This window comes from Crotalus tigris, unplaced genomic scaffold (genome assembly GCF_016545835.1).
Source record: "Crotalus tigris isolate CLP2741 ecotype Arizona unplaced genomic scaffold, ASM1654583v1 scf7180000018511.580666, whole genome shotgun sequence".
In the NCBI taxonomy this organism is placed as follows: domain Eukaryota; kingdom Metazoa; phylum Chordata; class Lepidosauria; order Squamata; family Viperidae; genus Crotalus; species Crotalus tigris.
This window is the reverse complement of record NW_024097047.1, coordinates 107206-125637: the sequence shown is the minus strand read 5'-3', so window position 1 is coordinate 125637 and position 18432 is coordinate 107206. Positions and strand designations below refer to the sequence as shown.

Genomic DNA, 18432 nt, shown 5'->3' with positions numbered 1-18432 from the left:
ATCTATGTGTAAGAAAATAACTAGAACTATAATTCTTAAATTCTTGACAGAAAACAAAGAAAATTAAAATACCATTATAATAGAATGCTCTGGGGCACAGTGGCAACAATTGGAGTTGGAAGAAGGGGAAGTCAAGTTGATAGCAACAGTATCTCTACACAAATCCTATTCCTTTTCTATGTGTCTCATAATGTCACATGCTCCAAAGAGGCAGAGTATAATTCACAAAGCCATTTTAGTCATTCTAATGAAATTAGAAGGTGCTGTGGATATGCTAGCTTAGTGATGGCGAACCTTTTAGAGCCCGAGTGCCCAAACTGCAACCCAAAACCCACTTATTTATCGCTGGGTGCCAGATGGGCATGGCCCACTGGGTGGTCATGGCTGTGGTGGTCATGGCAGATTGGGTGGGTGTGGCTAAGGTGGGCATGGTCACCTCGATGTTGCTCATGGGGATGGACGCCTGTGGGGGCCAGGCAGGGTTAGGGGAGATCCAGGGTCTCTGGCAGGTGGGGCGGTGGGCAAGAGGCTCGTCCTGTGGGGTGAGACGAGGCAGGGTGGGGGTGCCATTGCCACGAGGCAGGGGCAGAGCGGCTGCTGCCTGATGCCACTGGCCTTCACACAGAGAGGCCAGCGAGCGCATGGGGGCTGACAGTGTCCATCAGCAGCCACAGCCTGCAAGCCCCTCAGCCGGCGCACTCTGGTGCTCCGCAGCCCACCGCCAGCAGTTCAGAGAAGCTGCCTGAGCTGGATGGCCAGCCAATAGTTGAGGAGATGATGCAGTCAGTCGTGCCCAGGAAAAGGAGAGCATGCGAGGCCAGAAGGGATGGGATGGGCGGAGGGAAACTAGCCATGCTGGGATGCATCCGGCCACATGGGAGCTCGGCGAGTTAGCGGACGGCTGGTTGAAGAGGGACGGTTGCCATCTTCAAGGCATGGTGCACGTGCCCACAGGGAGGGCTCTGAGTGCCGCCTCTGGCACGCGTGCCATAGGTTCACCACCACTGTGCTAGCTGAATTTCAGGTACAAACACACTTAATGCTGACTGAGCTCTAAATAGTATCGTATTTGTGACAATATTGCTATGAAATGTTGATTGATGAAGTTCAAAGCTCAGCAGGCATATTTAGCCATAATTGTGAGCATTATAGCATTGAATTAGGTTTATCTTCAGGACAATTATTTTCAATCCCATTTCTTAATAGTTCTGGCCATTTAGAGGTCTTTTTGACCAGAAAGATTTCAAGCATTTAAATTAATTTTGAGTGGACAATGCCCAGTCATCAAGCTTAAATTATAAATTATTAGAATGGCAAATATGACTTTCCTTATTCAAAGAGGTTAATCCACTTTCATGGATAAATGGCCTCCCCCTGTATTTTAAAAAAATTAATGGTTACTTTAATCCTCACTTTTAGTTTTAGACAATTCAGGTTTGTCTCTTCTACATTTGTTTACAGGATTTTTTATTCTGATAAATTAAGTATTTGAAAAGACAATCGTAAATATTTAAGCAAACACTGACATATGATCTTTCTTTCTAATGCTACCTTAGCTACCTGTGATTATAAAAAAGAGTTTGGATATTTCTCTCATGTAAATCAGAATTCTCATCCTAAATATTTTTTATTAGTAGATTAAATCTTGACAGTTTAAAATTAACTATACAAATACGTTCTGTTGAAAAGAGAAACTCTGTCCAGAAAATGTCTGGGAGTATAGAAGCTTTCAAACCTATGCAATAGCCCATGCTGAACAGTCTTAACTAATTTAAAGTATAAATACAGGAAAATGTTATAGGTATGTTAATGAAGTAATTGGAAATAGTAGGAGGCATAAATAACTTGATTACTTCTCCTACTTTATCATGCATGTCATGTCATTTGAATCTAGAACCTGCTAATGAGACTAACCTGACTGATTTAGAGAACAGTGCTTGTTTAGTTTTTTATTGTAATGATTCTCCCAACAACTGTAAATAGTAGATACTAATTATATATAATCAAAAACATTAGTGACTTTTTAACACATTTAGATCTTCCCCAGCTACTGTGGAATTTGGAACACCAGTCTTCAGATAAAAGTTAAACATTGTCCTTTGAACTTTTTTTTTTAATTGTGTTGTGTTTATAACAGTCATGTTGTCATTTTATTATGTAACAGAGAAAAACCATTTGGCTTTCACAAGTTGCTTTTTTTCATTTGTTTTTTCCATCCCATGTGTTCCTTCACTTATTTATGGAGCTTTCAATGCTTCGGTTTCAGGTGCGAATGTCTCTCAGGTTTATGTGGTGTTCCAAAATGCGAGCCAGGCTACATCCCCCAAATAGTGTCACGTGGAGACGGAACACCTGGCAAGTGCTGTGATGTCTTTGAATGTGTCAATGGTATGTTATGTTGACAGTGTATTTGGACTAAACATTTTGAGATACTAGTATAAGAATAACATTGATATCTTCCTAACTATGCAGCAAACAAGTTAAAAAGTGTGTTTAAAAATGTAATAGGTCCATTTTCCTCTCATGAAATTTATGTTGCAAATCTTTTGTATATAGGTTATAAACCAACATTTGCATTACTGTATGTTTTTTTCTTTCCTTCATATGAACTCATGTACTTTAGTTTAGCTTATAAACTCAAATAGTGTATTCTGAGGAGCAAGCTGATACATATGCTTAGAGTTTTGAAAAAGTATGCTACCCGTAGTTTCAGCTAAAAAAAAATAAGCCACAGGGAAGGGTGTGGGGAACAAAAAGTCTTAACTAAAAGACTTGTGTTTTTGTGTTGTGACATGAGTCAGATCTTGCAACTACTGATAAAGATCTCTCTGTGGAATTGTTTCCTGTACATGCTGGTTAAAGCTTCTGGAATGCTTCCTGAGGCAGGAGACATAGTGCATTCTATTTTACAGTAGCTGAAGAAAGCAGAAAACAGGATTTTGTTTTTGTTTTTATACCTGTGTTTCTCTTTGTTCATACATACTTATATGCACATATACACAAATATATTCAGGTATACATGCCCACATACTTTTTAATTTGCCACTGATGGGGGCAAGCAGTCCCATTTGAATGTATAGGTAGTCCTTGCTTACTGATCACATTAGGGAGCAGCAATTCTGTTGCTAAGTGCCACAGTTGCTAAGTGGAAAATCACATAATCACAACAGGCTTAAAGCCTCACTTTGTATTCAGTCATTAAGTGACTGAATACATGTCTGTAGTTTATAATTTTATTCCCACTTTCTCCATTTAACTGTTTGTGTCAGCCAGTTGCAAAGCAAACAAATAGTGATCACTTTTCCATGGGACATTGCAGTGGTTGTAAATGCAAAGATTAGTCGCAACTCTTTTTTTTTTTTACACCAGTGTAACTTTGCATGGTTATTGAATGAGGCAGTCAGTAAACAAGGACTATCTGGATAACCATTCCAAAATGGCCTTATCAGAAATGAAAAGGTATGCTTGTGAAGGCCTCCCGACATTCCCATTGCTGTAGGGAAAGTTGTTTATTGTGAAATTAATTAAAATGATAATGTGAATAAGTAGAAATAGTGACATCACATTCTAATAAAATTTATTAGCAGCAGAATGGAGTAACTATTCAAAATTACTATTAAGACTCAGAATGTTTTTCCAAATGCTCATCCTTTATGTGTGTATAGTATGGTGTAACCAAGTAAAATTGGATTTATGGTAATTTATCAGTAATCCAAGACTTAAGAAGTTATTCCGATATTCATGAAATTATAGAGCCAGTTTAGTTTAGTGGTTAAAGTAATGAAGGCACTTCATCCTCATCAATGAAATTATAAACTGTGCAAATATTATTACTGAATATCTTTAAATCCATAAAAGGTATTTAAATTTTAAAAGTAATTTAAAATCATTTAATCAGTTATAAATAACATTCATTAAATGCAAATAAAACTTATGAAAGTAGTTAGTATGCAAATATAAAATTGTTATGAAAATTCTAGATTACAAACTGAAAAATGTTACATTTCCAAAAAGCATTATGCTACTAACCACCTCAAGGCTGTCTTTTTTTAAATCTGTATAAAAAAAAATTAGCAAAAATAGGATATGGACTGAATAAATGGATATTGAGTGCAAATGCAATTAAAATATGCTTTGGTTAGAAAAGATATTCTAAACTGATATTATTGACGCTATTAGAAAAATGTAACAAATGTTGATAGGCAGTTGTATATTTACTAACAACAATAAGAATTATATTTGCTTAGTGTGGAAAAATGTCTTTTACCAGAAGAAGAGAGGAGGTACTAGAGCGTATAATATTGGACTTAGTTTGAAGAATTAAGAAGTAATGGACTCAGTCATCACGTTGTCTATTAGGCACTTGATTGTAAAAACAGAAAGTTAACAAAAATATTTATAAAAAATTATTAGTTTATCAGAATATAAAATACAAAGGAAAATGAAAATAGTGGGAAATTAAGGGAGGGGAAAAGGAAAAAAGAGAAACTGTAGTGTAGAAAGGGAAGAAGAAAAAAGGTGTTGACTTCCAGCTCTTTTTAGCACAGTAGAAGATAATCACATTACATCTTCAACTTTTTACTTTTATATAATAATATATACTATAACCAAGACTGTCTTGAGTATAAGACTTTAGATGACAAGAAGCTAAAGTATACTACTTTCATTATCTTTAAACCATACAATATTTAAAATATTATTTAGAATGCTGCATAATTGTTTCAAAACACATAAGCATTAATATAATTATACAAAGAAATAGATAGCTATAAATGAACTGGTGCAGTGTCTTATGTCTAACTCTTTTAAAGCTGCCCAGAAGTATTTCTGTAATTTCTTGGTGTAATAATGATAGTAAAGAAATCAGTTATAGTCCAGGATTGTTTATTAATTAGTAATAATTCTATTTAAGTAGTTATGGTATGATATTTGACTCTAGAACAGATGTAATACTTGTAAATGGTAAGTTTATTTAAATTTTTCCTATTTTTGCTGTAATTAATACAATAGGAATAGGAATGTTTTTTTAAAAATTGACTACTAATCTAAGAAAGCAAATTATTTTCATTGATGGTATAACAAGCTCAAGCTGTGCGTTTTCCATTGTCTTCTGATACTACTAAATACTTTATTCTTTTTTATTCATTTATTTGTAAAGTTTGTATACTATTGTCAGTCAGAGCCTCTAATTGGATTACAACCAGTTTGTATTCGAGAAATAGTTAAAAAAGGGGGGGGGGTATTGTAATACTGGGAGCATAGGCAACTATTGTATGTATTCTTAGCTTTCTGTCTTTGAATTGTGGGAAACAATAGATTTCATGCTGCATTTGATTTGAAGGCAATGTGTGTGCAGGCCTGGTTGTTCATGTTCATTTAGAAATTATGAGTCTAATAATGTTACAACTTGTAAGATCTGTTCCCAGTCTCATTGTATAAAAATATAAAAGTAGTTGTCATCGTCCAAAGAGGACTGTGTTTTTGCACCCGAGACAAAGAAATCCTAGGAGCAAAAACACAATAAATAAAAATAAATAAGTTAGAGCTAGCTGACCTTTCTTGAGATCCTCAAACCTGCTCGAGTTTAACAGCTGAATCCTTCAGACCACTCTCATGTATTCTCCCCCTCCTGAAATTTAAATTCTGTCATCAGAAATTTAAGTTTGGCGAAATAATAAACACAGATTTGCATTACCCCCACCTTTCATTATAGAAAATAGAAGTAGGGAAGGTTAGTCAATTATACTGAGTATACAATTACTTCAGCGGCGGGATTCAAATATGTGAACAACCAGTTCTCTGTGTGTATGCCGCTTCCAGAAGTCCATTTTGGGCCTGGGCAACAAAAAATTAGCTACCGGTTCTGCCAGAATCCCACCACTGAATTACTTCCAATTATTAAGTATTAATGAGGAAGGCAAGGAATGTGGCATCTGTTGCATTTCTGTTTTCTGGCCAGTTGGAAATAATTTTATGATATAGTTGTTTGATTTAGGCTTGAGAGGATATGCTATTGTAATATGCATACTATACTTTATGGCACATAGTAGGGTACGCATATTACAATAGCATATCCATAAATTCAGCCAGTGGTAGATTTTTCAATAAACTTTTCAATAAACTCAATAGATTTTCCCTTCCTAAAAAAAGCATATCATAATCCATAGATTTATTAAATACTATTGATCACCAATTCCTTTACGAGCACTACAAGTGCCATCAAATATTTTTCTATACGTTGAAGCATGCTCTGAGAAAGAATTGGATATATCACAGTTAGATATTGCTATATGTTTAAATGAAAAATACCCCAGAATCTTTGAAACCAGAAATCCAATTTAACAGAAATACTGGTTTTTGTCTGAATTAAGACCAGAATTGTACAAAACCGAACGAAGCCTTCTAGTGTTTTGTTGTACGACATGTTGATGAAAAATATTTTTTTCCTGTTTGCTGTTTTTAGAAGTGAAGCCAGCATGTATATTTAATAGTGTGGAATATAATGATGGAGACATGTTCCGAATGGACACTTGCCGGTTTTGTCAATGCCAAGGTGGTGTATCTATTTGTTTCTCCGCACAATGTGGCGAGCTACACTGTTATAGATACTATGTACCAGAAGGAGAGTGCTGTCCAGTATGTGAAGGTAATTTTTTTTTTGTCACTTAGCTTTAGAAATTGATGAATCTTAAAAGCTAAATATAATGTTTTATAGCAATTGTTAAAAGTAGATATGAAAGAAACTTGGCATTGGTCCAACAGAAATGAGTTTGGTTATTTATATATTTAATACATTTATATACAAATATGTATATGCAGTATTATATACAAATATATATATGTAGTATTTCTTGTCTTTATGCACAACTCTGATTAATAATACAAAACTAATTGTAATTTGATACAATCTCCGTTGCTCACAAATATTTCCTATAAAAGTATAATTCTGTTATTTTCCTATGAAAATAGACTACATCTCATAAGGTACTACTAATAATGTATTTCTCATAACATTGAGAAGAGTAATTGATTTTTTGACAGTTTTAAAGTATAGGTAGTCCTCAACTTACGACCACAATTGAGCCCAATTGAGACGTTTGTTAAGTAAACTTTGCCCCATTTTACGACCTTTCTTGCTGCAGTTGTTAAGTTGGTAACACGGTTGTTAAGTGAATCTGGCTTCCCCATCGACTTTGCTTGTCAGAAGGTCACAAAAGGTGATCACATGACCCCAGGTACTGCAACTGTCATAAATATGAGTCAGTTGCCAAGGAGCTGAATTTTGATCATGTGACCATGGGGCTGCTGCAACTGTTGTAAGTGTGAAAGTCATGTCACTTTTTTTCAGTGCCATTGTAAATTTGAATGGTCACTAAACGAACTGTTGTAAGTTGAGGACTACCCGTATATAACCTTGTACTTGTATCAATGTGGCCTTGCAATATATAACTTCTGATCTTAACTTAATGAATTCTGAGAACTTCAACCCACTGTTACCAACATGGAATATTCATTAATCATTGTAAATGAATTAAACCATTTAAACTTTGTTTAATCGTAGAAAGATTTTTTGTTTGTTCTCTTGCTTTTAGATTCCATTTCCCCAATTAGTAACCCTGCAGGCTGTTATGCTAATGGTCAGATTCAAGCACATGGTGACCGCTGGAGGGAAGATGATTGTACTTTCTGCCAGTGCATCAATGGAGAGTCCCATTGTGTGGCCACTGCCTGTGGACAAAGTTGCTTGAATCCTGTAAAGGTTCCAGGAGAATGTTGCCCAATGTGTGAAGGTCAGACATGAAAAAAATTAATTACCTGTCTTTTTTGTGGGGAAGCATGGATAGCTTTGATTATAGTGTTCCTATTTTTTTAAAACATAACAAAAGCCCTTCCCTTATCTAATAACAAAAAAACTGTGCCATCAGCTTTAACTGTAATGAATAGAACTCATTTTGGAGTGGAGTAAGGTTTTATATGACTGCATTAGACATTAGATAATACAGGCTGCTACCGTATTATCTGCAAAACAAAGGGGGAGACATGACATTCTTTGGAAAATCTCTACATCTGTAATTAATTTGAGCAATTGTTTGTGCTAATTTTCATAATAGTCAATTTTTCTCACTTGGTAGAATTTCAGACCCGCTTTAATTTTATTATTCAAACATTTTCATTTTGATATACAGCTTTCATGGAATGAGTAATGATAATACATTGTCATGTGGTCAGTCAGATATGATCAGATATCAGCCTTACTCAGTGATATTTTTTTGTAAGAAAAAAGGTGCTGGAACTCAGCCCCCCCCCCCCCCGGTCAGGCCATTCCTTGATTAGCAACCTTTCACTCCCTTTCCAAGCCGGACTGCCATGCTAAGGTGGATGGGATGGGCGGAGTAGGCCTGGTCCCCCTCTGCCATTTTGGAGCAACGAGGGGAGTGACGCTGCTGGAGGGACTTTCTTTAAGCTTTACCCCGCAGATCACCTGCCCGGGTGCAGCCGTTGCCTCCTTGTCTTCTGCCAACTCTCCCATGGCTTGTGCCGTGACTGGGCGGTACAGGCCTCCCCCACCACCTCACTCCACCAGTTCTTTGTTGCGTGTCTCATGGATGGAGAACACAGCAGCTCTGCACAGGGATGCAGAGCAGAGAACAGCACTTGCTTGCTGCCCTGCATTGCCCCACGTCTCCCTTCTAGAAATGACAGCCCCGTTTCTTGCTGCTTCTCCTCCCGGTGCAGCTCCTCTCTCTTCCCGAAAGCATTTCTTTGCTAACTGGCTTTCCAGCTCTGGGATGTTTCTCTTCTGCTGCAGGGAAATGGAGTTTGTGGAACTAAAAAAAGTTCAGTCACACCTTCCAACTCCTTGTGAAATCTTTTTTTTTTTTTTTTTTTTTTTTGCAAGAAGTTGGAAGGTCTAACTGAACTTTTTTTAGTTTCACAAATTCTGTTGAAAAAAGGTGCCGGAACACCGTTCTCTACGTTCTATGAGAATAAAAGCCCTGGCCTTACTGAAGGCAGTCTTCCTTCTGCATTACTCGTAGCTCTTATGCTATGACTATATGTTCAGAAATAATTCAAACTTACATTGGCACTGATAGATTACATCTGGTCCTCAGCATTTCAGCCATCTCAGTATCCTCTGCAATCAAGTGATCACAGTCTGGATGCTTGGCAAACTGTTCACACTTAACGACTGTTACCAAATGTCTTGCAATTGTGTAATCACCATTTACAACTTTCTCTGCCTTGTGTATCCTCTTTCAAGCACATCTCCAACACCCTTCCTAATCCTCACAGTGCCACACACATTCCCCTGTACACTATCCCTGATTGGGCTTGCAGGGATTGTCATTATTAAGTGATGTGCTTGTGCTTTACCAATGGTAATTGCTTTCCCAATTACTATTGTAAATCAAGGATTATCTCTAGTAGGTCTTTGGAATCTTAGATCTAAGAGGTATCTAATAAGGCTAAATTGGCTTGATTACAGCATCATTGTAAAACTCTTAGGAAGTGTTCACTAATCCCAAAAGTGGAACATAAGACTTTTTCTAACTTATCCCCCACGTTTTCCTTTTTTTCAGGCTTCAGAAAATACATATTTCAATTTTCAATACCATGCCTGAGTCTTACAGACAGAAATGCTGAACTGCAGCTGTTCAGTGACCCAGTATATGAAAGGCTAGAGATAGATCATAAGTATTTTACATTTTTTTAACCTTAGAACTCTCTCCCTGACTAATCTTTCTCATTGCCCATAACTTGTTACTTTGATTTCTTGCCTGAATGCTTAAGGGAACTTTATAGCAAATTGCCACTTCAGATGTAGCTCGTTCAAATGGTCTTACAGCCTTACAGGCAATCAAATGTAGAGACTGGAATCCAGCAGAGTAGGGGTGTGTGTGTGTGTGTGTGTCCCTTGAAAATGGCAAACCTGCTTTGTCCTTCATATTAAAAACCGAGGTTCTGAATGAGCTCTTTCTTTTAATAAAGAAAAGGGTCCAACTAATCTCTCTTCAACAATTTACTATATTCAGATTTTTTTCTAAGAAAGATTTCCAGAACCCTTTTTGACCACTTTATGATTTTGTAAACTCCATACTTCTATTTATGATGTAAAGGTTTAATTAAAAGATAAAGCTAAGCAATGTAGTTCTAAAATATTTTGTTGCTGCATTAGGAATTTGGACACCAGGAAGGAAATTCTCTACATCTGAACTTGGAACTGGTATTTTTCATGTAATGAACTCAGGGAAAAGAAAAGCTGTCTGGAATGCTAACTATGAAGATGGAAAACATTTAGTCACCCTTGGAATGATACGAATGTTTTTCCAGGAAGCTTAAGTAAACGGATATTCTATAGAGCAGAAGGCAGTATTTAACTTTTTTTTTTTTTTTTGGAAGATTGACAATGTTCCACAAAGAGCACAGAAGTTTTAAAAGATCATTAAAAATAGTTCTGTGAGAGGCAAACAAACTATTGAGTTAGCTAAATATTTCTGTTTATTTTGAGGCATTTGACTTTATTTTTAAATAATGCAAAAATATTTTAGAAATGTTAAAAAAACATTTACAACTCTAGCTTGCATTTAATGGTACCCTCTATAAAAACAATGCCTTATACAAAGATATATTCCACCTTTTGACTGTGTTGCATATTCTGCTGCACTACTAAGAATTGCTTTTCAGACGTTTGGAAGAATGAACAGGATTTGGCCTATATAGCATTTTAAACCACAAAACCAGAGTAAGGATTGCATTTATATATCATATATTATTAATTTTAAGCACCCTTAATAGTTACATTTTTACTTCATAAACATAAATTATATAAATTACTTTTGACTTCTTCTGCCAAAAACTTTCTGTTCTTTTCTTTCTCATGAACAGAAATAATTGTTAGGGAATGCAAAATGCTGTGGGAGTCACTTAATAACTTTCCAGATGCCTGAAAAGGAATACATGTCTGTGTATGCATGTAAGTTTTTCCTTGTCTGAATAGGAGAAATATCCTTAAAGCTTATACTTATAGTGGAAACACGTTACTGTAGTTTCCATACTTAATGTATCACCAGAAAGCCCACCACAGAATAAAAACAAGGAGAAAATTAATGAGATGTCCAGGAAAATTCAGACTTCGGAATTTTGGTGACATTTGTACTGCAAACAAGCATAATTTAAGATAAGTGAAGCTAAATGGCAATATAATAGCCTTCCAAGGTTTTTCATTGGGTTGCAGAATTGGGGGGGGGGGGAGCCAAAAGAAGAAGTTTGATAAATGCTTTGAACAGTAGGCCTCATTTGACTTGAGTTTCAAGTTGCACAGTTTACAAATAATAATTCTGGTCAAAGGATATTTATTATGCAAAACAGATTACCCATATGCTTTTCCCATGTAGTATTAGTTAAGAATCAGGTTCTGGAACAAGGTTGCCAAAGATAGAAGAAGCCAGTGAAAAATCAGCTGATGAAATAGAGCAGAGGGAAGCAAGAATGTCAGAAAAGAAAACTAGAAAAAAACATGAACCAGAAGAAAACAGATAAGTCAGAGGACCTTGAAAATGCTTGCCCATTCACTCTACAATATATTTTTGTTGCTGTGCTCATGTAATAATAATAATAATAAATAATAATAATAATAACAACAACAACAACAACAATAATGGAGGAAATACCATAGAGGCAATCAACACCTGGGCAATTCCAGTCATTAGGTACACAGCTGGAATAGTAGCCTGGACTCAAGCAGAACTAAAAGCAATGGATAGGAAGACCAGAAAAATAATGACAATGAATCATGCCCTTCATCCAGCAGTGACATTGACAGACTTTATCTACCAAGGCAAATAGGTGGGTGTGGAATGCTACAAATACATCAGATGGTTGAAGAAGAAAAAATGGCTTTGGAAGAATATCTGAAGAACAATGATGAAGATGCACTGAAATTAGTATATCAGGAAGGCTTACTGACTACTGGAGAGACCAGCTGGCCTACAAGAAAGAACAAATGAAGAACAGAATAGAGGCATGGGAAGACAAAGCACTATATGGCCAATACATTAAAAAAATAGCTGGGAAAGCAGATAATAACAAGACCTGGCAATGGCTAAGAGCAGGAAAATTGAAGAAAGAGACCGATGGACTAATTCTGGCTGCACAAGACCAAGCCTTAAGGACAAATGCATATAAAGTCAAAATTGAGAAGACAGCAACAGACAGTAAGTGCCGCCTATGCAAAGAAGCTGAAGAAACAGTGGACCACTTGGTAAGCTGTTGCAAGAAGATTGCACAGACTGATTACAAGCAGCGGCATGACAAAGTAGCAACAATGGTGCATTGGAAGATCTGCAAAAAATATCATTTGCCTGTAAGCAAAAACTGGTGGGATCATAAAATAGAGAAAGTCATAGAAAATGATAAAATTAAACTGCTCTGGGACTTCAGAATTCAAACAGACAAGCACCTGCAACATAACACCCCAGACTTAACAATTGTCGATAAGAAAGACAAAAAAGTCTGGATAGTGGACGTGGCAGTGCCTGGAGATAGCAGAATAGAAGAGAAAGAACTGGAGAAGATAACAAAATACAAAGACCTACAAATAGAAATAGAAAGACTGTGGCAAAAGCAAGCAAGGGTAGTACCAATAGTAATAGGCTCCTTGGGTGCAATCCCAAAACAACTGGAGCACCACTTGAACACCATTGGCATTGACAAATTCGCTATTAGTCAATTGCAAAAGGCGGCCTTATTAGGAACTGCTTCCATCCTGCGACGATATCTGTAATACCATCAAACATCCACATCTGCCTATCCCAGGTCCTGGGTAAGGACTCGATAGGTAGACAAAATGCCAAATCCAGTCTGAACATCTGGCTGACTGTGCGATGATCCATAATAATAATAGATGTGAAAGAACTGGAGAAGATAACAAAAGACCTTATGCGATGATCCATAATAATAAAAATGTTGAAAGGGATCTTGGAAGTCATCTAGTCCAACCCCCTGCTCAGGCAGGAAACCCTATACCATTTCAAACATATGCCTGTCTAGTCTCTTCTTAAAAACTTCCAGTGTTGGAGCATTCACAGCTTCTGGAGGTAGGTTGTTCCACTGATTAATTGTTCTAACTGTCAGGAAATATAGGTATGTTGAGAGGAAACATGGATAGGTTTTGTACTAAACTTTTTGAACGAACAGTAGTTTCTGCCTGCTTCACAATTTAGTGTGAAATGACAATCTTCAGCTTATTTAAAAATCTTTTGTTCATATCAGATGATTGAAGAAATGAAGGAAGACTTCATATTTTAGACTGGGTTCAAACTGAAGTGAAAAATATGCCTCTCAAACCTGGATTAGACTTCTCCATCACTGCATGTTGGGGGACATATATATTTGTCATTTGAACGGTTGCATAGCTGCACACCTGCACATGTTAATATTCTGGCCAGGGGCGTTCAAACAGCAAAGCACAGAACAGGATGTCCAATCAACCAATCAGCATGCAGGTGTACGCCTTCACATAACACGCAGTTGGGATTTAGTAGGTATCCATGTCTGCCTCTCTGTAACCACTGGCAACCTATGCTTATCCATCAACCCCTTCACAGCATAGGTATGTGTAGTTGTGGCAATTCTAAATCAAGTTTCAGAAGGAACATGTGGTGTGTTGAACACTCCAGGGTGTACATTTCATTCTTTAACTCTGTAAATCTTGTAATGTCCTACCAACTCTGGGTTTTCAAACAACCGTAGAAATTCAATTCCTACTTATTCTACTAATGAATGAAAAAGTAAAGTTATGCTCCTTTCTATTTAGTTGATAAAATTGAACAGGAGTACATATTGTTTAGGAGAATGCAGCTATTGTTTGAATATTCCCCAATAAGTTACATTAAAATATGTTCATCTATGTTCCTATCCATAACAGTTTCTTCCATCATAATACTTTGCAGTATTTCTCTTAAATCTTCTTATTAGGTACTAGATTTTTTTTTCTGGTTATTCTGGAAACAGAACTTAAATTGTTTAGTTTACTAAGTCAGAGGAGAAGTTCAGATAACTATTTAATACCTCCTTTATTCAAAACTGAAGAAACATTGCAGAACTGAAGAAATTCCTCACCTTGGTCTTTTTTTCCTGAAATTTGTTTTGTGAGACATCGATACAAAGTTCTGTTTGTGCTAATGGGCTTTGTATTTTAGGCAGAGGTCCCCAGCCTTTTGAGCACGAGGGAACGGAGGGCGCATGTTTTTGTGTGCTACCTGCATCCTGTAGATGGAGCTTTCCTTGTTTGTGCAGACCGGTTGTTGGCATGCCACGGCCTGGTATTGGTCCACGGACTGGGCGTTGGGGACCCCTGTTTTAGGGAACAGAGAATTTTCTCTTTTTTGGCAAAAACCAGGAGTAAATAAAACTTTTCCCTCACACTCATTCTGTGAGAGAAAAAGATATTTTGTGCATTTTTATAATATAAAAAACCAACACTGGTTGCTTAGCAATGGCAAAAGACAACCAAACCTAATTGATAATAAATATCAAGTATCGTGGTAGGTTTAAACAGATGGAGTATATAGTGTTATTAAATAGTTTTAACTGAAATCCATTCAGTGAAAGGCAGTAAAAATGGATGACATTTGAAAAGCCTAAATGAATGCCAAAATTAATTAGAGGTGATTACTGATTAATGCTTGTTTGTGACACAGCATGATCTGGATGATTGGGCAAATTATTTAAAGGGTTTTGAACAAAGAATCTTGTATATACAAAGAAATTATATAGTTCCAAGGCAAAGTTTTTAGCATCCTGAGTTGTGTGAAAAGCAATCCTGGCTTACTAAAAATCCTAGGAAAGACTAGAGAATTTGAATATCTTCTTGTAAATGCCTTTAGATCTCTTGAATCTCTAGAATTCCATTGAGTCGGACCTACCCTTCTAATAGAACTTTTTTCATCATTCTTGCTAATAGATGCAGGATTTAAAATGTTCAAGATTTTCTGTGTATAGTGTGTAATGAGGCAAGCAGGTTTATCAATTTCAGTTTTAGATTGAAAGTGGACTAGTTATCACAAAAAAACAAAACAGGGACAGAAAATTGGAAAACCAGCATTATGAGTTTTTATGGATATGATTGTGAACACTTTTATTAAATGTTTGGTGATCTACTCTGATAGAATTGTTCAGCAAACCATAGTTGAAGAAGGAAAAGGCTGAAATAAAAATTAAAGTTCACTTTTGGCATACTTAAAATACTTTTTGGACTCAAAAATCAAATTGCTGAATATTTACAGAAGCAGATATGAGGCACTGAATTAAAGAATTCACTAATTGTATTAAATGAAACCTGAAACTAGAAAAATAAATAGTTGTTTAAAGTGTTATGTTATAGCTATAACTTTAAATAGAATAAAATAAAATGGCAACATTAACTTACATTATTGAGTACTGCAGTATGAATGAAAATTTTCCACTTAAGAGTCTTTTTCCATAATGTTTTATGCTTAGGAAATCATTTTAATGGTATCTCTCACAATTACATTTATGTAACACATTAATACATTTGTGGGTGGGTGGGTGTGTGCGTGGAATGCTTATTACCTAAATTAATATTAATATTAAATGATACAATTTTTCTTACAGTCTGCCATTTCTAAAATGTACAGCAGTGAAATGTAATTTTATGTCTATTGTCTCATCATCTATTCACTCAGGCTTCTCCTGCAGTTTGTCAAGGACAGCACTGAAAGACTAACCTAGATCACATGACCATATGGTTTTTTTCAAACTTAACTGTTTGCCTATTCAAATAGCTAGAAGCCTGACTGTAGCTGGCTTTATTTGTTGAGTCTTGTTCAGTGAAGTGAGAAGAGCTGCGGGGGTGTTTGTTTTGTTTTGTTTTAAAAGCTACATTTTTGTGGGGGGTGGGAAATGAAATTATTTCTTTTGTTCTCTTTCTCAGCTTATTAGGACTCAGGCATGCATATAAAATTGCTGTATCTCAAGAGGTATCTCTGTGAACGGAAGAAGATAGTGATAAATGTATTTTTAAAAAGCATAAAAGGAAAATGAATCTAATGGAAGTACTTACCGAATATTTAAAATATTATAAAGAAAAAGTCCACAGCAATTTACCTTGCAGTATAGATATTCAGACATATTATTCAGAGAAAAATCCAACAGTTATCTTTCCAAATTTTAGAAAAAATAGACAGTACTGTAATTGGAAAACAGGAGATATTTGTGAATAAAAACAGCACTCTCAGTGGATGAGGGACAGAGCTAAATAAATATGGTTCATTTATTATTTATAGATATTAGTGTAATAGTAGTAAAGTTGGAAGGGACCTTGGAGGTCATCTAGTCCAACCCCCTGCTCAGGCAGGAAACCCTACACCATTTCGGACAAATGGCTGTCCAGTCTCTTCTTAAAAACTTCCAGTGTTGGAGCATTTACTGCTTCTGGAGGCAGGCTGTTCCACTGATTAATTGTTCTCACTGTCAGGAAGTTTCTCCTTAGTTCTAGGTTGCTTCTCTCCTTGATTAGTTTCTACCTGTTGCTTCTTGTCCTATTCTATTAGTATGAATATTGTTTTTCAGATAGAAATATATATTTTAAATACATTGAAACCCAAAATGATATGTATATAATTTTATATAATATGTTGTAAATGTTATATAATAAAATATAATAGAATAAGCATAGCATCTGGAAAAAAAATTCAGCACTGATTCAGACATCTCATAAGATATGTACATTTGGAAAAGACAAATATAGAGACATTTCAAGCTACATAATCTTTTTCTCTCCTTCATGGAACACAGTACAAGGAAGATACTAAAATAAAAATGTAACAAAAATTCACTATGAGTGGTAAAAGCTGATGTGTGGGGCTACCCAGTGTTTGGCTAAAGATGACATATAGCTCTACCTGTTCACTCCATAGTGAGGCAGTAAAGAGACTTGATTAGCATGTGGCATTAATAACAGAATAAGAAACTAAGAAAACGCTAATATTTATAAATGATTTTTGCATCAGAACAGTGAGGACACAGGGATTTGGGGGCTACAGTGGCTGGGAATGTCTCAGCTCAAGTTGGTTTACCAACTGCAACCTTTCATGAAGAATGCCTTTTATACACATGGTTTTAGTAGCATCATATTTAATTGTTGTTCACAGTTCAAAGATTCTACCAAAGTTGGTTACTGAGCACTGTGATATGATTAGTGTTTGTTTATACATTATCTACCATATATATTGAGAATAGACATCATTGTTGGTTTTAGATATATACAAGTCCTCCCACAATATTTAATGCATGTTTATACCTCTGTAATATTTCTTGACTTTTCTCTCCATTTGTTTAACCTGATAAGTAATATTAAGCATTATATATGCATAGAAATATTTGATATTATTTCCATTTATGTACACCTGCTATATGAACAACTGATACAGTTCATTTATTTTCTAAATTCAAAATTTGCCTTGTTTATCTTACATACAGTGCAGATGTTTTCAGAATTCAACAGCTAGACATTAGCCATAATTGCTCATTTACTCCCATATCTTGATTAAAAATTTACCTTTACTGAAATAGTTCACTTTTTTATGCAGAAGTTTCTGCAAAACAAGTTAATGTATGGCTGGTTCACAAAATATGAGTATTTTATAATATGTTTACTAAGTTACAGTAAGAATGCAGTACTAAAAATAATCTTGTTACCAGTTGAATCTATAAAATATTCCTTTATTCTATTACATTGCTAACAGAAATGCTCATATTTTAAAACCAGTACAATTGTATCTTGTAGCAAATTAAAATATTTTACGTATTTTTGCTAATGGTAAATATGTTATGAGGTTTATGTTTATCTTGCTTAGTAGTACTTGCAACAGATAGCTGTTTAATTTCTTATAAGAAACAGTTTGAAATATCAGAATTATTTACTACATATATACTTAATTGGACCTAAAGGTTCAGTAAATATTTGATTAGTTTACCAACGTAATACTTCTTAACTTGATTTCAGATTCAGGGAACCTTTCTGTTAACTTATAGTTTGCTCGATATATACTATAATTTAATTTAAATAGTAATTCTAACTTCAAATTAGTATTCTAAAGGATACTAGTTGATAAATAACTGATGCAGAGAAGAACAAACAAAGATAGAAGAAGTAGCCTATACTGATATTTACAAGAACCCCTAAGGACTAGAAGGTGAGGCTAGATCAGCACTATGGCCATTACCAAGTCAGAAGTGATCACAAAGTGATATTTAGAAATATGACAAGTAACAGAAAAAGAATTGAGTATGGTTCCAAGCAAACTATATCAGCAAATCTGGATAATAACACCATGGGCAACATTTTGCAAAAGGACAGTTTATATACAAGTACCAAAAAAAGGAGATGAAAACATGCAAGTTATTGCT

General features: G+C 35.5%; 1 protein-coding gene across 3 annotated transcripts in view; it reads left to right on the top strand.

Moving 5' to 3' along the window:
* The window catches only part of CRIM1 (cysteine rich transmembrane BMP regulator 1), a 148707-nt gene that overhangs the window by 97056 nt on the left and 33219 nt on the right, over positions 1–18432 (top strand). For all 3 annotated transcript variants that reach the window (XM_039353321.1, XM_039353322.1, XM_039353323.1), the window contains 3 exons: positions 2267–2388; positions 6464–6646; positions 7593–7790. In XM_039353321.1, the coding sequence (XP_039209255.1) occupies positions 2267–2388; positions 6464–6646; positions 7593–7790 (503 nt within the window). The remainder of the gene's footprint in view (positions 1–2266; positions 2389–6463; positions 6647–7592; positions 7791–18432) is intronic.